Source organism: Myotis myotis, unplaced genomic scaffold (assembly GCF_014108235.1).
Source record: "Myotis myotis isolate mMyoMyo1 unplaced genomic scaffold, mMyoMyo1.p scaffold_m19_p_2, whole genome shotgun sequence".
In the NCBI taxonomy this organism is placed as follows: domain Eukaryota; kingdom Metazoa; phylum Chordata; class Mammalia; order Chiroptera; family Vespertilionidae; genus Myotis; species Myotis myotis.
In genome coordinates this window covers 98,843,181-98,870,287 of record NW_023416324.1, presented here as the reverse complement: position 1 = coordinate 98,870,287, position 27,107 = coordinate 98,843,181, and the positions used below count along the sequence as shown (strand labels likewise).

The 27,107-nt window shown below is 48.0% G+C and overlaps 1 protein-coding gene and 2 long non-coding RNA genes across 3 annotated transcripts; 2 read left to right on the top strand and 1 right to left on the bottom strand.

Annotated features, from left to right (window-relative positions):
- Window positions 1-18,291, top strand: LOC118677670. The gene is made up of 3 exons (XR_004974467.1): window positions 1-14; window positions 15,039-15,044; window positions 18,187-18,291. It is a non-coding gene; the product is annotated as an uncharacterized LOC118677670 (long non-coding RNA).
- Window positions 7,941-10,450, top strand: TEX37 (testis expressed 37). Its single transcript, XM_036349985.1, has 3 exons — window positions 7,941-7,967; window positions 8,581-8,673; window positions 10,028-10,450. The coding sequence occupies exons 1-3, from the start codon at window positions 7,941-7,943 to the stop codon at window positions 10,448-10,450; spliced, it is 543 nt and encodes a 180-aa protein (XP_036205878.1).
- On the bottom strand, window positions 18,217-27,107 carry LOC118677671. Its single transcript, XR_004974468.1, has 3 exons — window positions 27,096-27,107; window positions 22,788-22,790; window positions 18,217-18,415 (listed from the first exon to the last, which is right to left on the bottom strand). It is a non-coding gene; the product is annotated as an uncharacterized LOC118677671 (long non-coding RNA).

Genomic DNA, 27,107 nt, shown 5'->3' with positions numbered 1-27,107 from the left:
TGGCCCTCCAGCCTGTCCTTAAAAATCTCCCAAACAACCAAAGAACAGACTTGAGGAGCCAGAAGGCCTAGCCTGGCAGGCTCTGGGAGATGGAGAGGCAAAGGCAGTTCAAATCTTTTGGAGAAGTAAAGCATGCATAACTACATGCAGACATGGAAAAGGCATCAACTTAGTGACAACTACCTGCTGGAGTGTCATGCACAGTCAGAGAACGGGAGTGGCAGGAAGTGACTCCCCCAAGTCAGGGGTGCTGGACCTTCACTGGCAGGCCAGGTTTGGACACAGAGAAGCTCCTGGTTGAAGAGTTAATTCCATCACTGCGTCTCCAGTCCCTCTGCACCTCATCGCCCTCCATGCTGCACTCCCCATCTGCTTGCCCGTTTCTCTCTGGGCACTTCCCCCCCCCACCCCTCACCAGTTTGTAAAGTGCTAGATGACAGGAGCCTCATGTTTTTCATCTTTTATAATCACCCCAACACACCCTTCCTACTTCCACACTCACAGGTGCACACACCTAGCACCACACCTTGCTCACCTAAGGCAGCCAGTACTTGCGCGTTGAACCAATGAAGCAAAGGCCCCAAGTGCTCATCCCAGGTTAACAACTTCATGAGCTCTTTTGGTACCATTATTCATGAAATGTGCACATCCGCCATGCTACCCCATCCCAGCCTGGGCCCTGCTTGTCCAAACACGTCCCTGGAAGATTCTGGAACGTAGCTCCCTCCCCTGTGAAGAGCAGGGGTGGCCCAGCCACAGTTCACTCCTGTGCCTGCAGGAGAGTCACAGGAATCACCAATGAAGCTTGTTACCAGGTACCAAGGGCTTGGGTGCTTCTCCCCGAGGCTCTGACACACAAGGCGGCAGCAGAAGCCTGGGTTTCATATGTATCCCAGGGCACTCTGAAGCAGACAGTCACTGGGCTGCTCCTGGAGGAGCCCTGTCCTGTGTGACCCAGCTGCTCTCTATGAATCTGAAATGGAAAAGGTGGCCGCTATGTTGGGTGAACCTCCATGTGATGACCTCTCTGACACACAGACGGTGTCTTGATTTTCAGAGCCTCCACTTGCAAGCTAACAGCTGCGGGACAATCCAGCGTCAGGTGGTGCTTCCCGGGCCTCCTGCCCACTGTGACCCTGGGCTGAGTCCCATTAACTCTGCTGCTGCTTTTGTTTGTTTGTTCTTCATGGGAAGGGGTTTCTATTTCTGCAGAGGGCCCTCCAGGCGAAGGCACCCACTTTGGGGAAGGTGGCCTTGCTTGCTAAACCCAAACCCTGGGAGGCTCCTGGCTCCAGGAGAGGGATCAATATCCCGGTCTGCAAGGAGGCCTTTGTAGTGCATACTTGCTGTTTGTGTTTCAGGCTCTAAGGGGAGGTTCGCTCCTAATTAAAGGCGTAAATGCTTTAATTCCTGGCCTGAGGGCTTCCCATGGCGCATTAGCGTATTAGGGAGGAAATGGATTGTAATCCCTTTAATATAAACTTGGAGGAACTCAAGGGCTTCTGGTTTGGGAGAAGAATTTCCTCCTGTGATTTAACAATATTAACTTGCTGAATTTGCATAGACAGAAACGGGGGCCTAGCTTTTCCTCCAGAGAAGACCAAGGGGAATCTCTCTCCAATGAATGGAGGTTGCAATAAGGAAACTCCTGCAGCATACCAAGCCATATGCCAAGTCATTGTACATGTTTTTCCTCTTCCTTTATGTGTTCCCATCTAACTGTGAATATGTATTGAGCCAACTATTTTATCAGTAAAAAAAGAGAAGGTTTAGAGGTGACCATCCTCCTGGGGGAGGGAGCCTAGGGTAAGCCCTGTGCTTTGGACACATCGCATTGAGTCCTGTCCACACCACCTTCTTTTGTGTGCTTTTTAGCGACATTTGCATCACGCAGGCCATGCTTTTACACATACACGCATATCAGTTTCTATTACACAATTTAGTTTCTCTTATTCCAGACAATTTGAACCCAACTCTTGTGTGTAAATTTAGACTTAAAAAAAAGCGCAGGATTTGCTTTCTTGTTTATGTTTATTCTTTTTAAAAGTTGAAAATATCTGCCCTCACATGTTGCTGAAGAGACATGCAGAACCATGGGCAACTCCCCTGTGTCTTGTACTTTGGGAAAATAATTTGTATCACACTGTAAAAACCTAAAAGTCGTAGGTTCAACATGACATTTTGCAGTGTTAAAGTGCAAGTTTACAAACGTTGAAAGCTACACTGTTGTCTGGACGAGGAAGTATTCCAATTGTCCGTGAAAATCCAGGGACTTGAGGCCCGGAGGAGACCTGCGGGCCTGCTGAGTGAGTGCCTGCAGGCATTTGGGTGAATATTGCATGTTGATTCTGAAGCCAAGAGGTTCAGCAGAGACTTCACCACAGCGCAGGCAGCAAGCACAGGGGACTCAAAAGAGGCCTGAGTACATGGACCCCCTGACCTTTCACTCCTCTGGCCTGATTTCCCTCCTGCTGCCCTTGACCGCTCTTTATGGAGGCAAAGGAAGGATGCTCGCAGGGCAGCACAGGGCTGTGTGGGAGGTACAGTGCCCAAATATGGTAACACTTCTCTGCTAACTTCAAATGCCATCCCTATCACCAGCAGCTCCAGAGTGTGTTACACAGGTCCAGAGTGTTCTTCCCTGACCTACAGATCCTCTTATTCAGGTGTCAACTCACCTTCTCCCCTCGGAAGCCACACAGGCTGCACAACCACAACCCCAAGGTCTTACTCCCCAGGTTGGCTCCTCCCCCAGCATGTCTCACTTCCCCAAAGGACCGTCACTGCCCAGTGACTCATTCCAAATATCCTTGATTCCTCTGACTTGCCCCTGCTGCTTTCTAATACTAATCAAATTCTTTAACGTTTACTTCCAAAACGGCTCTTGAATCCATCACCCTTTCCATACCCACTGCACCTTTCCCAGTCTGCCCAGCCACCATTGTCATGCAGTGGCCTGCAAACTCCTATCTCTATATCCTCTGTTCCCTCCATACAGACCATTGTCCAACAGTGAGCTTTTTTATATGCACCTCCCATGCGTCATTCTTCTGCTTCACCTGCCCAGTACATCCCGCTATTCTCAGGACAAAGTCAACATGCTGGACGATGCCTGGCTCCCTGTCCAGCCTCGCCAGAAGCCGCCCTTGTCCCACCTCACTTTGCTGGAGCAGACCAGTCTCTCTTCCACCCAAGACCAGCCTCCCTCCAGCCTGGCAGCCGCCACAAAGCCCATAAAATTCTCCTTCCTGTTTAGGACTGAATGAAAATGTCCCTGCTTGAGGCAAGTCCTCCTAGACCAGGCCCAAGACTGGATCAGGTCCCCACATCCTATATACATCTTTCATGGCACTTGTCACAATTGTAATTAAAGACTCATTTGTGTGATTATTTATATAACTAGAGGCCCGGTGCACAAAAACTTGTGCACTGGGGGCGGGGAGTCCCTCAGCCCGCCTGTGCCCTCTTGCAGTCTGGGACCCCTCAGGAGATCTCCACCTGCTGGCTTAGGCCTGCTACCCAGGGGATTGGGCCGAAGTTGGCAGTCAGACATCCCTCTGGCAGCCCAGGAGCCCTGGGGGAATGTCCACTTGCCAGCAGGGAGCAGGCCTAAGCTGCAGTCTGACATCCTTAGTGCTGCTGAGGAGGCGGGAGAGGCTCCCACCACCACCGCTGTACTGGCAGCCATCAGCCTGGCTTGTGGCTGAACAGAGCTCCCCCTGTGGGAGCACACTGACTACCAGGGGGAAGCTCCTGCATTGAGCATCTGCCCCCTGGTGGTCAGTGTGTGTCATAGTGACCAGTTCTTCCCAGTCATTCTGCTGTTAGGGTCAATTTGCATATTACCCTTTTATTATATAGTATAGAGGCCTGGTGCATGGGTAGGGACCATCTGGTTTGCTCTGAAGGGTGTCCCGGATCAGGGTGGGGGTCCCGCTGGGGTGCCTGACCAGCCTGGGTGAGGGGCTGATGACTGTTTGCAGGCTGGCCACAGCCCCTTTAGGGTGGGAGTCCCTGCTGGGGTACCTGACCAGCCTCAGTAAGGGGCTGATGGCTGTTTGTAGGCTGGCCACAGCCCCTTCAGGGTGGGGGTCCCTGCTGGGGTGCCTGGCCAGCCTGGGTGAGGGGCTGATGGCTGTTTGCAGGTTGGCCACGGCCCCCAGCCACCTAAGCTCCCAGTGAAGGCTGGCTAGAAGCAGGTATCTGGGATTTATTTGTCTTCTATAATTGAAACTTTGTTGCCTTGACCGGAGGGGCCAAGCCTCCTGCTCGCTCCAGTTCCCTGACTACTGGCTGTCATCTTGGTTGGGTTAATTTGCATATAGTCACTCTGATTGGTTGGCAGGCGTGGCTTGTGGGTGTGGCTTGTGGGTGTAGCAGAGGTATGGTCAATTTGCATGTTTCTCTTTCATTAGATAAGATACATTTGTCCCCAATTATACTGTAACTTCATTAAGACTGAGACTGTCCATTTTATCTCATCTTATAATTGTAGACCCTTGCACAATATCTGGCATAGCATAGAAACTCAGAAAGTATGGGTGATTATTGCCATGGAGAACACCAAGTGCCTTCACAAACATCCATGTGACATCCTACTTTCATTCTAAGTGGACATTAGAATGTTTTACAGATGGTCCAACTGACTTCTTTTGAACTTATATCATTTACCAAAAACATGAAGATAATGTCTTGGGATTTTAAGTCAGGACTCCAAATCTACTTGGTAATAGTTTCTTGAAAAATATATTCTTAAGGCACAAAAATCACTTATGATCTAGCCATCCCTCTACTGCTGTCTCAGCAGCCATTCTGTTTCTACCCTCTTCTTTGCCATTTCCTTCAGTTTTATTGAATTCACAAGCACTTTTTAACCCCTAAGTGTGACAGTGCACTGAGGAGCGTGAAAGTGAGTAAGACCTTTACCGAAAGGACCCCCCAGTCAGTTATGAGGAATAACTACTTAGCTCCCCAACCTTGAATTTGTGGAGACTGCTTTAGCTGTAAGTTACATAAACTCAACTAAAATTGCCTTTAGCAAGAAAAGAAATATATTGGCTCACACAAACTGCAAAATTCAGATGTAGTCAAGCTTCAGGCATGGCTGTATCCAGGGACTCAGTGTCCTCATGATGTAGTCACTTTGTCTCTCACACATCACCTCACCGATTTGCCGAAAGCTCACTGCTTAGCACTTTTACTTCGAGTTTTGCTCTCACCAGAATATGAGCTTTGTGCACCCCAGGATTTCCACCTATTTCGTTCATCTGCAAGGTTCAGAACAGTGCCCGATACACAATAAGGGCCCAATGAATATTGATTGAATAAGTGAAAGGGGACATCTGGTGAGAGACCATGGAGAAAGTAGCCCTTAAACAGCGTGGCCTTTAAGCAGCCCTGGCCAGTGTTGCTCAGTCATTAGAGTCAGCGCATGGACCAATGAGTCACAGGTTTGATTCCTGGGTCAAGGGCACACACCTCTGTTGCAGGTTCCCCAGCCCCAGTAGGGGCATGTTCAGGAGGCAACCAGTTGATGTGTATGTATCTCTCTTCCCCTCCTCCCTCCCTTCCACTCTCTCCAGAAATCAATGGAAAAAATATCCTCGGGTGAGGATTAAAAAAACCCCAAACACAAACATTGTAAATAGCATACAATTTACCATTTTGGGAGAGTTTTTACAAGAGTTTATTTGAGCCAAAACTGACAATTGCAGGGAAGCAAGTTCTCTAATGCTTCCCTCATTTTTAACCTTTTAAAAAAATCCTCACCCGAGGACATATTTTCATTGATTTTAGAGAGAGGGGGAGGAGAGAGAGAAACATCGCTGTGAGAGAGAACATGAATTGATTGCCTCGCACACGTGCCCTGACCAGTGATTGAATCTACAACCTGGGCATGTGCCCTGATCAGAAATCGAACCCACAACCTTTAGGGTGCATGGGCTGATGCTCCAACCAACTGAGCCACACAGCCAGGGCTCATTTTAACAATTTTTAAGTGTACAGTTTATTGGCATCAAGTACATTTATGATGTTGTGCAATCATCAGCACCATCCATTTCCAGAACTTTTTCTTCTCAAATTGAAACTCCATATTCATTAAACATTAACTCTCCATTCCTTCCTCATCTCAGTGCCTGGTAACGACTAGTCTACATTCTGTCTCTATCAATTTGATGACGCTAGGTACCTCATATAAGTGAAATCATACAATATTTGTCCTTTATGGCTGACTTATGTCACTTATAATAATGGTTTTCATGGTTTATCTATGTTGTGACATGTGTCAGTATTTCATTACTTTTTAAGGCTGAAACATATTCTATTGCCTGTAAGGTCTTGTTTGTCCATTCATCTGTGGATGGAAACTTGGGTGCTTCCACCCTTTGGCTATTGTGAGCGATGCTGCTGTGAACACGGTGTGCACGCATCTCCTCGAGCCCCTGCTTTCAGTCCTTCTGGGTATGTACTGAAGTGGAATAGCTGGATCAATCGGTAACTCTGTTAACGTTTGAAGGAACTGCCATGCTTTTTCCACAACTGTTGCACCATTTTGCATTCCCACCAGCAATGCTGGTCCCAATTTCAAGGGTTCCAATTACTCCACCTCCTGGTCAGTACTCCCAATGAGTGTGAAAGAGGGTGGAGTTTTAAAGAATGGAAGTGGGAGCCTTTCAGGCAACAGAGGCCTGGAGGGGTGATGGTATCAGACGGATCCAGTCACATACAGTCTGATGTCATACTTCTCATGGGAGTCTGTTTGTCCCCCTCTCCTGGAAATAGACTGATTCTGCAGATGCTGGAAAGCTCTCCTCCTGGGTCCCTCCCGAAGCTGCCAGGTTCATGGTGGCTCAGGTGTGCTGGGACACAGTGGCTCGCTGTGAGGCAAGGTGGCCAGGGACAGGGGCACTGACATGCAGGAGGTTAGCCAGTCACCTAATCACAATGCCCAGGGTCTGTGATCCAAACAGCCTGCACCATGTAGGTCAGGGTTCATCTCAAAGACAGGCGTGGCCCTGGGAGGAGCTTTTCCATGCAGCGGGCTCCTGCAGTCAGCAGGGCAGGAGCAGCATCTCCCCCTCGGCAGCAAGACGGGCAGGGGCTAGTCCCAGCCCCAAGAGGGGGGCTGTCTATACACAAAAGGAAGGGGCAAGGAGCCAGGTGATGTCTGGCACCCAGAGCCCGCTGAGTGGAGTGCGGTGCAGGGCAGGATTCCTTGAGAATGAAGTGGAGGACCAATCGAGAACCTCGGGGTCCATGAACACAAGCGAGGGTGGGTTCAGGGAGCTCCCCAGTGCCAGGTATAAGGCCTCCCCACAGAACTTCAGGGCTGGGGCCAAGGGCCAAGGTTGGACCCATACATGCTCTTGTTTAGCTGGAATACCAAGCCTCACAACTGTCCTCCACTGGACACCCCCGTCTCTACTAGATAGCACGGTGTGTGCTTCTGAATCGGCTGCCTGCATCTCGGCAGCTCAGAGCCTCCGTTCAGTGGGGCCTGTGCTGGAGGCAGCGCCTTCCAGCTCTGAGGGCCCAGCCTGGGTACATCTGCAAAACTCCCCCTCAGTGACAATGTGCTCCAAGCTCGACATAGCCACGGTGGAGCCTGTGCCCATAGAAACTGGCCAGCGTTGTAGCCGGGCTTACTTGTCCCCAGAGCAGCTGTTAAACATGACCAGGCTGCACTTGCCCTTCTTATGAGGCAAACCTGATGTTCTCACAGCTCGAATTCCTTCTCAGTTCTGCTTCAGCCCCTTTGTCCCAGGGCCCCTGTCCACCAGCCCCTTTATCCCTGCTGCCAGCCAACCTCTGATGACTGAATAATGTACAGGGTGGGGCGAGGCCCGTGTCTGCTCGGCACAACTTGTGAAGAGTGGCTGCTTTCCCTGCCTGCGGTAGAAGCAGGGCTAACCCACGTGTCTGTGCCTAGGTTGTCTGCGATGGCGCGTGTGGTGTGCCCCCTGAAGGTGAGTGCCTGGGTTTCTGTTTCTGTCCCCTGTGACCATCTTCAATGTCGGCAGCAAACAGGCCAGGGAAGGGCCGGGTTCTTAGGCTCTGAGGCTCCCTCAGGTCATGACTCTGGAATGTTTGTTGTTGTAAACGGGCAGAGGAAAGCTAAGGGTTTACAATTTTCTGGAGGTTCATTTATTTACTGGGTATGCGTTTAGTAGGCACCCTCGGTGTGTGGGGCACTGTGCTGGGATTTGGGGCCGCAGGGAATGCCTAAGGTGAGGTCCTAACCCAGTGCACTCATCAAGTCAGTGCAGTGCACACAAGTGCAGGTGAGCAGAAGAGAGAGGCCGACTCTTGGAGAGATGCTGTGGGGGAGAGAGTTAATTTGAGTCTCGGAGGAATGTATGAGTTTGTCAGTCGGTGAGGCGAGCAACTAGTGTTTCCAGCAGGAGATAAGCGTATGTGCCAGGCACCTGTGAAGAGAGGAAAGACGTGAGGCTGGAGGAAGAGGGCATGGAGGGGAGCGGGGTGCATGGGAAAGGCCAGCAGAAGCCAGCCAGGTCATGCTCACGCTGAGCTCCCAATGCCGGGCATTAGCGCCTTGTTTGTACTCGCCCTTGCCCTCAGGCCCCTGTGGATTTAGACATCTACCAAAGCTCCTACATGGTCGACTATCAGCACCACGGGAAGCGCAAGTACTCCAGCATCTCACCGCAAGAGGTAAGACGCGCTCTGCACTGTCTTCCATTCAACTGCTCAATAACATCTTTATTTCATTTCTATACGCATGTGGACCTCGGAGGCACTTGTTTAGGACAATCCCTGATGCCAGGAGGTCTAAGAGGTCTTTTCTGCATAGGTGTGTGTGGAAATGTATACAGGTCGTGCATACAGAAGAGTGTAAAATAACATACACCAATGGGTGAGACAGCACTGACAGAGCAAACACGCTGCGCCCTCCTGCTCAGCCTCGCCACCTTCAGAATAGCTACTGTGCTGAGTGTGGGGCTAGTCATTTCCTTGTGTGAATGTGTTTTTAAGAAGAAATCGTTCCACCTGTACGTATGTGTACTTCTAGACAGGTTGTTTAGGTTGACCTATAGGAACTTTATTATATGCTGGGTCATATTGCATCTTCTGTGACCTTTGCTTTTTGCTGCACATGTGGATGGTCTTCATGTCCTGGATGGCACAGGATGACACAGGATGCCACACAGGCTGCCCTTCTCCTGGTGGCAGACATTTGGGGTTTTTACTTTTTGTTAGCATCCTGCCCCCAGACACTGCGGTGAAGATGCGGCACAGCCTCACGTGCGAGAGGCCACCCATTCCTGGAGTGGCACTGGTTGCCCCTGGGGACATCACTGGCTTCCTCGGTGTTGGCATCATTGACTTTCTCCCCAGCAGAGGCAGCCACACCTGCGACTCTCTAATCTTGCCATTACTTGGTAATACCAGACATTTAAAAATGTTACCAATTTGGTGGCTTTGAAATATTTTCCCAATATCTTTTCACTTGTTATGAGTATTTACTACTCTGTAAAATGTCTGTTCATGTCTTTTGACCATTTTTCTTTTGAATTGCTTGTCTTTTTTTATTAATTTGTAGGAGTCCTTTAAATTCTGGACAGCTTTCATTTATCAGTTATATGTAAGACATCCTGTTCTGCCTAGAGGTACTGCACTAAAAATAATGTCTACACAAAGGTGGAACAACGTCTGAACTACGTTATTTAGTAGAATCAAAGTGCAGAGTTCAATTATAATGTGCATTGTTTATACACCAACCAAGGAGTGGATATACACACACATGTCTACATGTACAGATGATATTTCTAGAAAGTTACAAAAGACACTAGTGACTGTGGTTGCCTCTGGAGATGGGAGGATGGGAGAGACTTTTCATGATTAACCCTTCTGTATTATTTCAGCATTTCCCTCTGTTGTTTATATCGCCATTCAAGAACTAATTTAAATTGTTTACTAAAGTGTGCTCTGTCGTAGATACTTGCAAGGAAGCCACCCGTCCTCCATCTCGCTCTGCCCTCCATTCATGTGTGATTTGTTCCCACAGCAAATGAAGGTGGACACCCAGCTCAGGGAAAAAGAATTTTATAAGCTCACCCCCAGCCTCAACCCCAAGCTAGAGGATGGATACCCTGCCTTCAAAAGACCTTACATGACTGCCAGAGACCTGGGACAGCCCGGCTTCTTCCCACCACTGGACCGCATGAGCACCGAGGAGCACAAATGCAGGTGCACCAGCATCGGCCCCTCCGTGTACGCAGCTCCCAATGCTTGGTCCCTGGCCCAGGGCGATCCGAACTGGGCCCACCAGAGAGCTGACTTCCCATGCCTCCTGGAGTCAGAGCGCCAGCCTGCTGCAGAGGAAGGCACAGGCTACCTGCTGCTGCCCGGCTGCCTCTGTCCTCACCGCCTTACAACCAAGGTCCCCATCTTGAACCGATGGGGGCCCCTGCTGCCGTTCTACCAGTAGGAAGGTCACCATGGAAGTCCCTCCCTCTCACAAGGAAACCCCTGCTCTGGCCTCAGATTCCAGAGAGGAGAACTGAAAATAAAACCTCGGAAAGATGTTCTGGCACCATTGGTACTGTGCCATTCACCTTGCTCCCTGGCCTGCCTGGGACACAACATCCCACCAAGGAGAGAGGGAGGAGGAAAAGAAAGAAAACTGTGTATGGAGGGCTGCAATCTGTGTGGGGTTTCATTATCATTAAGAAAACTGATGTAAGGATTCTTACTGTTTTAGGCATTTACTTATAGAATAGGAACAGTTATGCTTCCCATAGTTACCTGAATGTTAGGTCTGACCATAAAACTTGACATGCTGCGGGATAGCTTTCCCCTCACTATTCTATTTTCAGTTTACTCACCACTTCCACCCTGTAGCAGTCAGGAGTGACTGTTTAGAAGCTGTCACTTTATACTCTTCTCCTTGCTCAGTAGAGCTATTGTAAACACTTATATGTATGAGCCTAGGAAATAGGTAAACTGCTGTAACAAAGAGAACCACACACCTGGGCAGTCAAGGAGGGTTGGCTCCCATCCCTGGGTCTAAGGTGGCTGCTATGACTACATTGTGTCCACCCAAAATTCATATGTTGAAACCCTAACCCCCAATGTATTTGGAGATAGGACCTTTAGGAGATAAGTAAGGTTAAATGAGGTCATAAGGGTGGACCCCTAATCCAATAGGGTTGGTGGCCTTCTGAATAGAGGAAATTTCCTTTAAAATGTTCTAGCATTTTATAATAGGGGAATAGGGAAACAATGCCAGTGACAAAATAAAAGTTGTAACTGAGTGATGGGTACATGGAAGTTCATTATCTTACCTTTCCTACTTTTGGGGGGTTTGAAATTTTCCATAATAAAATATTTAAAAAGGAATGGAGTGAAGGAGGAGGAGAAAACAGAAGAAAGGAGAGGAAGGAAAAAGAAAGATATGCCCCTTTAGATTACTATTAGCCATTTCTAAGTGTGTCTAATTTATAATATTCTTCTCATCCTTGCTATGCATTTTTAGAAAAAAAGGAAGAAGAAAGGAGGGAAGGAAGGAGGGAGGGGAGGAAGTAAGTAGGAAAGATGGAAGGGGACAGGAGAGAGAGAGAAAGAAAAATCTGATAGCTTGATAGTATAGTTTTTTTCATCTCTGGTGAGATGGAATAATTTCGCAGATGATCTTTATTTCTTTTTCTGTTATAAAATGTTTCCTCATTAGTGTGTTTCCTTCTTCCTTACCAGTACAATCTTTAGAGTAGCGGTTCTCAACCTGTGGGTCGCAAACAATGAAAATACATCCTGCATATCAGATATTTACATTACGATTCATAACAGTAGCAAAAATTACAGATGAGAAAACGGAAGGAAGTGAGATTTCATGGAAGGAAGTAGTGAAGCTTCAAATCCATGACATTTGGCCAAATCAGCTGAGCCTCAGTTTCCTCAGATATAAAGTGGGGTAGCACTTGCGAGGTTGGTGGTTATGATGGGTGCGCAGTAAGACAATGTGTGTGCTGTGCCGGGCATGGCTGGTGCATCCTAAGGGTACCTGGGGTCACAGCACTATCCAGGTTCCCTGCTCTCACCTTCACGTCGAGGGGCCTCAAAAAATGTGAGAGGAACAAAGACAATGAGGGTGGCTGCTGGCACCCAGCCATGTCTGCCCCAGAAATAAACTGAGCAAGGAGCTAAGTCTTCTTTTGAGAATATTAACATGTCTGTCACCCAAAGCAGGTGTCTCCTGGATCCACTGACTAAACCCAGAGTTAGACTGGGCCAGGGCTGGGCTAGGAAGGCACTTGGGGGCGGGGGCAACCCCAATTTGGAGTTCCCACCAGCCTGCTGTGTTCCCGCAGATGACGCCAGTTGGTAGAGAGTAGAAATCAGTGGGTACAGTTGTGGGCCAGCCTTGGAGGTATCTTCCCAGGCGCCTCCACCTGACACTGCCAGGTACTGAGAGCTTTCACGGCTGACGGTGGACACAGCCCTGGCGGGAAGCTGAAGCTGCGGAGGGGAGAACGTGGAGAGCTGCTACAGAAGACGCCTGGCGCTTAGGACTGGGCCACCTTGTCCTGTGCCTTCCCCGGAAAGCCCTCTCTCACATCCCCATGCATTCCTTCAGTATTGTTTTGAGGACCTGCTGTATACTAGGTTCCAGGAGCAGCAAAGATACATAAAACAGTCTCTGAGATAAACAAAACAGTAATAATTCTAAAGATAATAGAAATTTTAAAGATTTAATAATTGTCGAGCCCTCACTCTGCACCAGACTCGGGGTGTTCATTCATGTAATCCTCACAGCACCCACTGAGAGACAGGAATGAAGAGCTTTGGGAACACAGAGTGGTGGGCTGGCGGGACAGGAGCTTGTTGGGAAGTAGCAGTGATTCAGCGGGGAAGCAGAACAAGGGCTTTCTAGCAGACAGAACCCAACCGCAGTGCGAAGGCAGAGGTGGGAACGTGGAGCGTGCGTGCAGGGGAGGATGGGAGGTGAGGCTGGAAGGCTTGTGCCGCATCTGAAGGGCCCTAGTGGGTGGTGATGGAGGGAGATGAGAACTAGTCAGATGTGCTGGGTCCCAAGGGGAGGACTACAGAGGAAGCCCGCTGCAGGGCGGCCTGGATGGAGACTTCTGAAGTGGCATCTCAGAACCTCAGTGGCTGTGTCCAGAGTCCAAGCCTCTGGGTGGGGAGGTGCAGCAAGTGCCTGAACTGCAGCATGTTGGGGTTTTAGCTCATGCTCCCCTCTTGAGTGGATTTCTTTCTGGGCTCCCCTGACACCGTCCTCTCCTACTCCAAGGGACCCAGGTTACAGTCAGCCTTCTTGCTCTGTCCAATCCCGGGGCATGTCCATCTCATAGGGCACACAAAAGAATGTATGTAAATGCACTAAAACTTTTGTTGAGGTTAATGAAGTGTTCCTTTCGCTGATTCAAGTAAAGCAGGGAGAGCTGACGCCTGCGCCTGCACCTGCTTGTCCATTTGCCAGCGCTGTGCTCCCCTTGAAGGTGCTTTGTCAGTCCTTGGCCAGGGCTGGGGGGGGGGGGGGGGGAAGAAGCTGCTGACCAGGCTGCAGATACAGGACTAGGAAGCTCTAAGATAAGGCTGACAGCCCTTACATATTCTCAGAGTTTACAAAACAAAGCCATGGGGTATCTCCCTAATTCTTGTTTCGTCTCTGTGACACCGAAATTCTTACCCCATTTCACAGAGGGGTAAATAACCAAGGCTGAGTAGGGATGCAGACCCCAGGCTTGTACTTCTGGTCAAGCTGCCTCCCACTGTGGACCCCTAACTTGCAAAGTGTGTCCAGCAGGGGGTGACATGAGAGCATCAACCCCTGGACCACCCAGTGCTTACCATCTGGTCCCCCAGCCTCTAACTGACCTCACTGCTTTGTGTCTGAGCTCTTTAACCACAAAATAAAGGGGCTGGATCAGAACTAGTCTCTCCAGTGCCTTTCAAAGGCTGACATGACACCCCAGGGCTCCAAACTGTCCACCCATCAATTCACCAAACAGAGGAGTGTCTATGTCCCCTGCGGGCAGGCCGTTTCACCCTCCGCCTCCTGGTTTCTCCAACTCTGTGGTGAGGCCTAAAAGACCAGCCCAGGGGCAACTGCTGTGCCCATACTGGTGCGCATCAGGCAGCCGGCAATGTTCCTCTTCCCACACTCCCGCGGGAGGAGCCCGTGTGGCAGGGAGAGAGCACGTGCATGTCCACCCTGGAGTGCTAGGCATTGCACTTGGGCAGCAGAGCAGGGCCCTCTCCTGCCTCGCCCCTCCATCCTGCACAACCAACCCTGCACGCCCCTGTGCCAGCCTCCATCCCCTTCCCATGCACAGCCCCTGAGATGTGGTCCAAGGTGGGCCCAGGAGCTGCATTTTCATACCCCTGTGCCATTCAGGGCAGGGAGTCTGCAGACCTGGCTGGAAAATGCCACTTCCGACCCCTCCCTGGCCTACCCCTCTCTGGGCCAGCACTGAGGCAAGAGGAAGGCACCTGCAGCCACCCTGGGCCCAGTTAGGAAGGGAGGAGACTACACATCTCGCAAACAGCCCATCGGGGCCCTTTAAGCTCCTTTCCCCATTCTAGCCACAGACACACAGGCTGCACGAGCAGCCATAGAGGTCAGCAGGGACCTGGGGGCCAGCACAGACATAGGCGAAGGAGGGTCACAGGCGGGAAGGAGAAGGAAGACAAGGTTGGGGGCTGGAAGTACACACGAAAGGCTTAGATGAAGAACCAGAGGCCCATCTCTCAGCTGGAGGATCTGTAGGGTGTGTCAGCTACTTCCCCCACACTCAGATGCGCACGCACCCCCTGCTGGAAAGGCTGATGCCCCAGTTCCTCAGGTCTGATGGAGGGTGACGAGTCCAAGCCAATCTGAGGATCTGCACCTACCAGTTCACCTGGAGGTTGGCACTCCGGATCACACTTTGAGAAGCAACAGAAGAGGATCTGGTGTTCCTGGAAATCCTGAGCAGGTGCCAGTCAGTCTCTGGGGGGCGGACAGGGGAAAGGTCTGGAGAGGTTGGCTGGTGGGAGCTGGAGACTTGGCAAGTTAGCAGCCTGTGGGTGATACCAAAAATCAGGAGACCTGACCCCATTCCAAGGCTTGGAAGTGGTCCAAGGACTGATGTCTAGGGCAAGTCAAGGAGAAGTCAGGGAAATGGGGAGGAGCTGCAAGGTAAGAGGAAAACTAGGGGTGCTCTAGAGACCAGTGGGAGATGTCAGAGAGGAGGGAGCTATCAGCGATGAGCAGGGTCTGATACTTCCCGGCCAGGAAGCATGAAGACTAAGGACTTACCTCTGGATGCAGCAACAAAGTTACCGGTGACCTGCAAGGAGCCGGGGGGTAAATGGGGGAGAGGGCATCAAGAGAGAATGAGACAGAAGAAATGAAAACACTGAGTATGGATGGATAATTGTTGAGAAGCTTTGTAGTAAAGCGAGTGCATAAAAATGGGCAAAGATATGGAACGCTCACAGAAAAGAAATACATATTGGGAACATCTTCCCAATACCATGGGAAGATGCTGAACTTCACAGTCTAATAAGTGTGCATGTAAACAACAAAGAGGTGTCTGTTTACAGCGGGGAGATTAGAATGTTGGAACCACACTGCCGGAAGGGAGAGAACCAACTGTGGCCACTGTTCTTAGCACTTTACTCACAAGCCTTTCTGGTCATAAAAATGCGGTTACACTTCAGCCCAGTAATTCTAGTCCTAGGAATTTGTCCCAATGGACAGAGGCACACTCGTAATCAATGACCACACACAGGACATTCATAGCATTCTTGTGTGTAACAGCAAAGTCCTGGAAGAAATCCATGTGTCCACTATGGTGCAGCCAAAAATGGAACAAAGCCACTGTAGGGACAGACGTGGCATAAATGGGCAGACTGGTAAACAAAGAAAGCAAGTGCATACCCTCTCTCCTCGTTTGCTACGAGAAGGGACACCCATGTGCATGCCTGGATAGGTCTGGGGGTTCCTGGGAGCACACACTAGCCACTTAAAACAGGCATGACCTGGCAGGAAGGACTGAGGTTCAAGGTGGGAAGCACATTTTATTTCTTAGCCTTTGCAAAATTTTAACCATGAACATGTAAGGAACATGTAATGTTAAATTTAAAATAAAAACTTACGCAGGGCTGTCATACCATGGAGAGTTGGAGGGGACTTTCAGGTCAACTGACCCAGTGCTCCCACAAGGACTGATGTGCAGGTTCCACCCCTGTTCCCAGTCTGGGGCGCGGACAGCAGTCCTCAGGCTGCTCTGAAACAGGGGCAGGAGGAGGCACTGGGCACCGCGCTCTGCAACAGTCAAGTCCCTGGAGTGATTGAGGGCCTCTCAAGTGTCACACTGTTCGGGGCTTTCCCCACAGTGAAGAGACAAGCAAGGGGCTCTCAAGGAGCTTCCCTGCTATCAGAAGAGACGGCTGATAACATTATTTAATAACTCAAAATAACGATTTTACAGAAAATAATTAATACTCCCAATGACCCTAAGAAAGCAGGCACCATTGTTATGGGAAACAGAGGCACAGAAAACTCACACAGCTAGTAAGTGGTTGAGCTAAGATTTGAACAATAACAGTCTATCTCTTAAGATTAGATATACAGAACAAAAATGGTGGTGGAGTAAGTGGAAGCTACACTGACACTCTCCCAAGACCAAACTGAAAATAAAATTAAAATGCAGAAAAATCACCCTGAAAAATCACCCTTGACTAGCTGGAGAGAGCCCTGATAACCAAGGACGGAAAGTGGAGACAGCATAGAAACTGAAAGAAAGTGCGGAGGTGTGAAAGGGCTGGCCGGGCTGCCACAGACAGCAGCTGGAGTTCCGGAGAGATATCTCAGCTGTGAGTGTTCCCACTCAGAGTTCTCCCCCGCCCACAGCATCTGAACTGAGAAAGGTGCCCACAGAACATCTGGCTGCAAAAAGCAGCAGGGTTGCTATCTGCCAGAGAGAGATGGTTGGAAATGCAGGCACCCTCTTAAAGGGCTAATGCATAAAATTTGGTGTGCAGCCACTCACCTTGGGCTCCAACAGAGGGAGGGCGGAGTGGATTGGAGTTGTGTGAGCAGATGCCAGGTTTGGGGTCTCTGGGGTTGGAGCTTGGAGTGTAGCCACCCTGGTTTCCTGTGCTGAGACATTCCCTCACACTGCACAGGACATCTTTCTCCAATGAACCTTTGCTATACAGGCAGTTTTTGCCTAGAGAAAGGCAGTTGCCCCATGCTGTTGTAAGACCTCCCACCCCACCCTGTGGTCGATTTCCTGAGGCTAATCAAAACTGAGTGTCAATAGGACCGTAAGCAGAGGCAGATCTCTGGAGACTCTAAGTCTTTGTCTAATCTAATCCAGAGTCTGGAATTAGGAAAAGCTGACATTGGTGCAATCATGGTCCTTCCCCAAGGCACCCTGCCCCAGCAGAAGGAACCAAGCTGTGAATTGCTGATAGCGCCAACCAGGGTACTCCGAGCCCGTCATAAACAGTGTCTGATATGTTCTTGCACTAGAGTTTGGAATTCATAGCAGGTCTACCTAATACACAGACATAAACCCAAACAGGCAGTCAAAATGGGGAGACAAAAAACAAGCCCTACATGAAAGAGCAAGAGAATTCTCCAGAAGAAGAGCTAAATAAAATGGAGATAAGAAATTTATCAGGCATGGAGTTCAAAATAATGATGGCAAAGATGCGCAATAGCTTGAGAAAAAAATATAGTAACTATGAAGAATGACATAGCACTAATAGAGAACACAGTGGAAGGAATACACAACAGATTAGGGAAAGCTGAGGATCAGATCAGTGAATTAGAAGTCTGGTTAGAAAAAAAAAAATCACTCAATCAGAGAAACAAAAAACAATTTAAAAAAAATAGGAGGACAGCTTATGGGAGCTGTGGGACAACATAAAGCATAACAATAGTCACATAATAGGAAGGCCAGAAGGGGAAGAAAGGGAGCAAGGGATAAAGACTGCGTTTGAAGAAATAATGGCAGAAAACTTCCCTAAACTGATGCAGGAAAAAGTCACACAAGTTCGGGAGGCATAGAGAGTCCCAAGCAAGAAGAACCCAAACAGGCCCACACCCCGACACATCATAATTCAAATGTCAAAAATTAATGACGCCGGGAACGGTGGTGCGCGCCTGTAGTCCCAGCTACTCGGGAGGCTGAGGCTGGAGGATCGCTTGAGCCCAGGAGTTCTGGGCTGTAGTGGGCTATGCCGATCGGGTGTCCGCACTAAGTTCGGCATCAATATGGTGACCTCCCGGGAGCGGGGGGCCACCAGGTTGCCTAAGGAGGGATGAACCGGCCCAGGTCGGAGACAGAGCAGGTCAAAGCTCCCGTGCTGATCATTAGTGGGATCGTGCCTGTGAATAGCCACTGCACTCCAGCCTGGGCAACATAGCGAGACCCCGTCTCTTAAAAAAAAAAAAAAAAAAAAAAATTAATGACAAAGAAAGAATCTTAAAGGCAGCAAGAGAAAAGAAATTTGTTACCTATAAAGGAGTTCCCATAAGGCTTTCGGCTGATTTTTCATCAGAAACTCTATAGGCCAGAAGGAAATGGCATGCAGTATTCAAGGTAATGAAAAGCAAGGATCTGAAACAAAGATTACTATATCCAGAAAGGCTATCATTCAAAATAGATGGTGAAATAAAGAGCTTCTCAGGCAAAAAAAAAAAAAAAAAAAAAAAAAAAAAAAAAAAAAAAAGGCTAAAGTAATGCAAGTAATGCTAAAGGGACTGCTGTAACAAGAAGAAATAGAGAGAAACAAATGGGACTACATCAAAATAAAAAGCTTCTGCACAGCAAAAGAAACCATCAATAAAAATGAAAAGGGAGCCCACTGTATGAGAGAATATATTTGGCAATGATACATCTGATAAAGGGTTAATACCCAAACTATATAAGGAACTCATACAACTTAACAAAAGGAAGGCAAACAATCCAATTAAAAGATGGGCAAAGGACCTAAATAGACACTAATCAAAAGTGGACTTATAGACAGCCAAAAGATATATGAAAAAATGCTCAAAGTCACTGATCATCAGAGAGAGGCAAATGAAAATGACAATGAGGTATCACCTCACACCTGTCAGAATGGCTACCATCAACAAATGACAAGTGCCAGCAAGGATGTGGAGAAAAGGGAACCCTAGTACACTGCTGGTGGGAATGCAGACTGGTACAGCCATTATGGAAAACAGTATGGAATATCCTAAAAAAAATTAAATATGGAACTGCCATTTGACACAGTGATCCTACTTCTAGGTATATATCCTAAGAAACCCAAAACACCAATCAGAAAGAATGTATACACCCCTAGGTTCATAGCAGCACAATTTACAATAGCTAAGATCTGGAAAGAGCACAAATGCCCATCAGTGGATGAGTGGATAAAAAGCTGTGGCTCATTTATATCATGAAATACTATGCAGCAGTAAAAAAAAGAAAGATCTCCTACCCTTTGAGATAGCAGGGAGGGACCTGGAGAGTATTATGCTAAGGGAAATTAGCCAGTCAGAGAAAGACAAGCATCACATGATCTCACTCATATGTGGAATCTAATGAACAAGATAAGCTGATAAACAAAATAGATCCAGAGACATAGAAGCATGGATTCAGACTGGCAAGTGTGATAGTGCACCTCTGGGTCTGGGGGTCCTCTCTGAGACCCGGACAACAGGGGACGCTCTAGAGTGAGAGACTCCTGGCAAGCACAAGACCATCTGATGGAGAAGACACCAGGGGTGCTCACGGAACAGGAAGAAAACCAGTGTGCTAGCTGTGGGGATGGAGAATAAATAATTGAAGGACAGACTGAGTGGATGTCTGATCATCTAGGCTCTCATGGTGGATAAAAGACTTAAACGTAAGACGGGAAACCATAAAAATACTAGAAGAATCCAAAGGCAACAAAATCTCAGACACATGCCAAAGCAATTTCTTCACCGATACATCTCCTAGGGCATTGGAAACTAAAGAGAAAATAAACAAATGGGACTACATCAAAATAAAAAGCTGCTGCACAGCAAAAGAAACCATCAACAAAACAACAAGAAAGCCCACTGCATGGGAGAACGTATTTGCCAATGTAATCACCAATAAGGGTTTAATCTCCAACATTGATAGGGAACTCATACAGCTTAACAAAAGGAAGATAAACAATCCAATCAAAAAATGGGCAAAGAACCTAAATAGACACTTTTCAAAAGAGGACATTCAGAAAGCCAAGAGACATATGAAAACATGCTCAAAGTCACTAATCATCCGAGAAATGCAAATCAAAACAACAATAAGGTACCATCTCACACCTGTCAGAATGGCTATCATCAACAAATCAACAAATGACAAGTGCTGGAGAGGATGTGGAGAAAAAGGAACACTCATGCACTGCTGGTGGGAATGCAGACTGGTGCAGCCACTATGGAAGATAGGAGTTTCCTCAAAAAGTTAAAAATGGAACTCCCATTTGACCCAGTGATCCCACTGCTAGGAATATATCCCAAGAAAACAGAAACACCAATCAGAAAGGATATATGCACCCCTATGTTCATAGCAGCACAATTCACCATAGCTAAGATCTGGAAACAGCCTAAGTGCCCATCAGCAGATGAGTGGATTAGAAAACCATGGTACATCTACACGATGGAATACTATGCTGCTGTAAAAAAGAAGGAATTCTTACCATTTGCAACAGCATGGATGGAACTGGAGAGCATTATGCTAAGTGAAATAAGCCAGTCAATGAAAGAAAAATACCACATGATCTCACTCATTTATGGATAATAGAGACCATTATAAACTGATGAGCAAAAATAGATACAGAGGCAGAGCAGCATCGAACAGACTGTCAAACTACAGTGGGAAGGCTGGGGAGGATTGGGGGGCAGAAAGGGGGGTAAGAGATCAACCGAAGGACTTGTATGCATCCATATAAGCATAACAATGGACATAAGACACTGGGGGGTAGGGGAGCCTGGGGGAATGCCAAGGGGAGAAAAAAAAAAGGAGACCTATGTAATACTCTTTGTAATACTTTAAGCAATAATAATAAAAAAAAAAGATGTAAGAGTTCCCTATAAATTTTGGAGATTAAACCATTATTGGATATAACATTGGCAAATATGTTCTCCCATGCAGTGGGTTTTCTTGTTGTTTTGTTGATGGTTTCTTTTGCTGTGCATAAGCTATATATATATTATTGATTTTTTTTACAGAGAGGAAGGGAGAGGGATAGAGAGTTAGAAACATCGATGAGAGAGAAACATCGATCAGCTGCCTCCTGCACACCTCCTACAGGGATGTGCCTGCAACCAAGGTACATGCCCTTGACCGGAATCGAACCTGGGACCCTTCAGTCCCCAGGCCGATGCTCTATCCACTGAGCCAAACTGGTTAGGGCATAAGTTTTTTATTTTGATGTAGTCCCATTTATTTATTTTCTCCTTAGGTTTCCATTGTCCTAGGAGCTGTATCAGTAAAGATATTGCTACGACAATATCTTTGTTGTTGCCTATGGATTCTTCTAAGATTTTTATGGTTTCCCATCTTACATTTAAATCCTTTAACCATTTTGAGTTTATTTTTGTGTATGGTGTAAATTGGTGGTCTAGTTTCATTCTTTTGCATGTATCTGTCCAGTTTTCCCAACACCACTTATTGAAGAGACTGTCTTGACTCCATTGTATGCTCTTATCTCCTTTGGCAAATATTAATTGATCATTATGGTGTCGACTTCTGGGTTCTCAGCTCTGTTCCATTGGTCTGAGAAGATGCTTGCTATGATTTCAATCTTCTTAAATTTGAAGAGACTTTGCCTGTGTCCTAATATGTGGTCTATCTTGGAAAATGTCCCACCAGGCAGTTTCTCTTAAAGGGCCCACGCACGGACACACTCCACTCTGAGCTCCAGCACTGGGGCAGTAGCTTGAAAGGAACCTGGGACGTATGGGGAGGAGCTAACTTGTCTGGAATCAGGCCAAGAGCTGGAAGGGCAGCTTTCTCCCAGAGAGAAGTTCTGGCAGAGGCCAGTGTTCCATTGCTGAGCCCTCCCTGCCACAAGAGCCAGCTGGCATGGCACCATATCTGAATTTCCATCAACCCAACTCACACTTTTCGCCTGTCCTGGTGATTCCCTGAGACTCCGCCCCTCCCTACTTATAGGCTCATCCAATCCATTTCCAATGGCTTTTCCATACAACTAACCTGTCTTGCCTCATGCTTTGGACTTTCCTAAAATCTCTCATACAAGCAGCAGCTGGCATCAGTGTGTCCCGTACTTCTCAATAAGTGGCCCCAGGCCCAGCACTAGTGGCAGCTCACCCTGGTTCACAGCTTGGCCTCTCCTTGGCACCTCCAAGCTCAACACAGGTAGCAGCCACCTACAGATCACTTTGTAGCTCCTGCTGGGTGGCCCTGGGCAAGGCTCAGGCAGAGGTTGACTACGCACCTCCTGGGAAGCCCCAGAGCCAGTACACCCATGGTCAACTTTGACCACACCAGATTACACTCTATCACCTCCATGAGTGACACACTCAAGGGGAGGATTCAGTGAGCACCAAAGCCCCACTGAAGCAAGTCCTGCTCCATAGGGGTGTCTCCTGCACAGCAGATCTTCCCCTATAGTTGCAGCTGGTCCTCACAGCCAATTGGCCTGGGGGTTAATACCACCCAGTGATGCCAACATCAATCAAGGCTCAACTATAACAACACAGCCCAACAGGGACATGCCTAGAGTGCCCAACTCAGGTGACTAAGGAGGCTGAGCCACCGGGCCCTACAGAACACCTACTACACAAAGCCACTTTACCAACTCCAGGAGACATAGCAGCTCTACTTATATACAGAAACAAACACAGGGAAGCAGCCAAAATACAGAGACAAAGAAACATGTTGCAAATAAAAGAACAGGAGAAATCTCCGGAAAAAGAACTAAATGAAATGGAAGCAAGCAAACTACTAAATACAGAGTTTAAAACAATGATTATAAGGATGCTCAAGGAACATAGTGAGAATTTCAAGGAACTTAGTGAGAACTTCAACAACATAAAAAAAGACCAGTCAGAAATGAAGCATGCACTAACTGAAATGAATAATTTACAGCAGATCAACAGCAGAGTAGAACACCAAGAAGCAAATCAATAATGTAAAATATAAGGAAGCAAAAACACCCAATCAAAACAGCAAAAAGAAAAAAGAATTTTAAAAAAATGAAGATAGTATAAAGAGCCTCTGAGACAACTTCAAGCAAACCAACATTCACAAAATGGGGGTAAGAGAAGGAGAAGAGGGAGAGCAAGAAATCAAAATCTAAAAAATAATGACAGAAAACTTCCCTTGTGAAAGAAAGAGATATACAAGTCCAGGAAGCACAAAGGTTAAACACAGCAAGAGAAAAGCAGTTAGTTACCTAAAAAAGAGCACCCATATGACTGTCAGTTGATTTCTCAACAGAAACTTTGCAGGCCAGCAGGGAGTAGCATATATTTAAAGTGAGGACAAGCAAGGACCTAAAACCAAGATTACCCAGCAAAGTTATCATTTAGAATTGAAGGCCAGATAAAGAGCTTCCCAGCCAAAGAAAGGCTAAGGGAGTTAATCACCACCAGACTTGTATGAAATGTTAAAGGTCTTCTTTAAGAAGAAGAAGAAGAAATAAAAGATAAAAAATATGAACAATAAAATGCCAAGAAATGCATATCTATCAATAATTGAATCTAAAAATCAAAATAAATTAACAAGGAATCTAATGAAAAAAATAAACTGATGAACAAAAAGAACCAGAGACATGGAAACATGGAACAGACTGACCAATCTCAGAGGGAAAGAGGTGTGGGGGGAGGGGTACTGGAGAGATTAACCAAAGAATTTATATGCATTTATACATTGCCTATGGGCTCAGATAATAGGGTGGTGAAGACCTATGGTGGAGCAGAACTCGGTGGAGGGGGGCGATGAAGGATAAAACGGGGGGCATCTGTAATATTCTCAACAATAAAGGTTTTAAAAAATATGAAAGCTGGTTGTATTAACTCCATTTATTGAAAAATTGGATTTCTTCCCATTTGATTTGAAATGTTTTCCTATTGTGGCATAAATTCTTATATGGCCCAGCCAGTGTGACTCAGTGGTTGAGCATCAATCTATGAACCAGGAGTTCATGGTTCAATTCCCAGTCAGGGCACATGCTCGATCCCTGGTAGAGGGCATGCAGGAGTCAGCCAATCAATGGTTCTCTCTCATCATTTATGTTTCTCTCTCCCCCTCTCCTTTTCTCTCTGAAATCAATACAAATATATATATTTTTAAATTTTATATGATTTGGACTCATTGCATTTTCACTTTGGTTTTTTGTGTGTGTTTTGAGGTTTTTATGGTACATTTTTATGTCATTGATGAAGTTGTTTTATTTCTCCTCCCCTAAAATTGGCTGGCTGTTCCCAAACATTAATTTATTTTTCCAGATGAGCCATAAAATGGGTCCGTTGAATCTTATCCCACATGAATTTGTGTTCCCCTGAGATATTTATAGATTTAGTGAAAAAGTCATTTGCATAATATTGTGTACCTATTTTATAAAATACTAGTAGCTCGGTGCATGAAATTCGTGCACTGGGGTGGGGGTGGGGAGGAAGGGCCCTTCAGTCTGGCCTTCACCCTCTCCAATCTGAGACCCCTCAGGGAATGTCCAACTACCTGTTTGTGCCCACACTTTTAACAGATAACAGCTCCATTGTTGTTTCTTTCTTATGCTTAAAACCATTGGAATTAGTAGGTATTCAAAGTGTGTATACATTTTGGGGGGACACCCTGTATATCTCTAGTCAGCAGTGAAAGAAACCAACAGCAGATTTGGAACCCCCAGACAGGGAACCTCGCTCACTCCCCACATGTCTCCCCACTTCACTTTCCACCTTCGTGGGCAGCAGGAGAATCAACGTTTTCTCTCATTAATTTGGAAAAGCACGTCCTGTCACCCGCTGCCCGGCAGGAGTGCACTAGGCCCCAAGCAAGCGAGACTCAGTCAGGGCAGCCTTCTCTCATGGGTGCTGGCACCCAAAGTGCACATTCCTCCTCTACAGTTGCCCCGACTATCCCACTGTTTCACTGAGAGGACGGAATTCCTCTCCACCTCTGGGTTCTTGATCTTGAACGCTGACCGAAGGCACCTCAGCGAGGGCCACCCGCGCCCACCAGGTGTGTCTGTCTGCATCTGCTCCCGCCTCAGCACCTGCATTAACCCCCTAGAGGTGATCTTGTAGCTGCACTGGCCTCCATGGGAACAGGGCATCACCACTCCGCCCTCTCACTGTCATCTCACAGGCGCCCACCCTCAGCACCCAGAACACCCTGACACTCTCCAAAGGATGTGAGCACATCAGAGGGGATGTGTGCACATCCTGTGGGGGTGTTAGGCATGCCGGTTGATGGAAGTGTGTTGGAGAGGCGGGGGGGGGGGGGGGGGGGGGGGGCTTGTGCACTCCTTGGTTTGCAACTGTTGCAGGCGCAGGAGGGTGACAGTGTGCTGGGGGATGTTTGCACACCAGGGGGGGATGTGCACACCGAGGCCTCTGGCTTTGCAGATCCGCAAACCCCCGTGGTGCGGCCAGGAGGACGTCAGTCTGGCCCACCACAGTGGCTGTCCCTGTGATCCTGCACCTTCTGGGCCAGGAGGCGGATCTTGCGCAGCCACTCCTGGGTGCTGATGGCCTGCAGGCGCTACTTCAGCTCAGCCCGCAGGCTCCGCTTGGTGCACTCACAGCTGTCACCACCACCATGTGGGGAGTACAGGCCGCCCTCTGCCGGCCTGCTTCCCCTGTCCAGAGGCTCTCTGCGCTGCTCACCTGCCCAGAGTGACGGGGGCTGGGTGGAAGCCAGGCGTCCTGCCCTGCCCAACCCCGGCCGATCCGCCCCTGTGCGAGCTGCCGGGAAGGGTCACAGATCCGGGTCCTGGGACAGCGGACAGCCTCAAGCACTGCCCCCCACCCGCCAGGGTCACAGATCTGTGTCTTAGTCCCGTGGACAGCCTCAAGCGCTGCCCCCTGCCCGCCAGGTCACGGATCCAGGTCCCGGACCGCAGACAGCCTTGCCCGCTGCCGCCCGCCTTCAGTATGCAAATTAGCAGCCATCTTGTTGCTTCAGGGTGGGGGTCCCCACTGGGGTGCCTGGCCAGTCTGGGTGAGGGGCTGAGGGCTGTTTTCAGGCTGGCGGGTGACTGAAGCTCCCAACTTCTCCTTTTTTTCTTTTTTTTTTTTATTCTGGGATTTGTTTACCTTCTATGGCTGTCACTGGAGCTGAGAGCCGGCTTTAGCTCTGAGGCCTGGCTGCAGCTCTGAGACCTTGGCTGCTGAAAGCAGGGATCTGGGTTTGTTTGGATTCTATAATTGAAACAATGTTGCGATCATGCTGGCTGAAGCCCGGCTGGTGGAAAGCAGGTTCCTGGAGTTTGTTTAGCCCAAGGGTGGGCAAACTTTTTGACTCGAGGGCCACAATGGGTTCTTAAACTGGACTGGAGGGCCAGAATAAAAGCATGGATGGAGTGTTTGTGTGAACTAATATAAATTCAAAGTAAACATCATTACATAAAAGGATACGGTCTTTTTTTTTTTTTTTTTTAGTTTTATTCATTTCAAACGGGCCGGATCTGGCCCGCGGGCCGTAGTTTGCCCACGGCTGGTTTAGCCTCTATAATTGCAACATTGTTTCTTAGACTGCAAGCTCAGAGGCCGGCAGCAGCAGGCGGGGAACCTTGGCTTCCTCCATCACTGGAGCAAGCAAGCCTCCTGTTCACTTCAGCTGCCTGGCTGCCGGTCGCCATCTTGGTTGGCAGTTAATTTGTATATTGCCCTGATTAGCCAATGGGAAGCATGTCAGAGCTACGGTTAATTACCATGTTTGTCTATTATTATATAGGATACTTGTCTCAGTTTACTTGAATCTGTATGCTCCCTTCATATAATTTTAGAATTTATATACAGAGTCTATGCATTTAAAACTTTTTATGCCTACTTATTTTATACATTTGACTTGTCATTTGTAAATAGATTGTTCCCCCCCCCCCTTTTTTTGGCAACTTTGGCTGATATAAAAAAGCACTATTGCCCAGCC

Bases quoted from the DNA above. Each gene is read 5' to 3' on its own strand.
- TEX37 (XM_036349985.1), top strand. From the start codon at position 7,941: ATGGCGCGTGTGGTGTGCCCCCTGAAG. The intron at 7,968-8,580 runs GTGAGTGCCTGG...CCTTGCCCTCAG, and splicing joins GTGTGGTGTGCCCCCTGAAG to GCCCCTGTGGATTTAGACAT. The intron at 8,674-10,027 runs GTAAGACGCGCT...TTGTTCCCACAG, and splicing joins CCAGCATCTCACCGCAAGAG to CAAATGAAGGTGGACACCCA.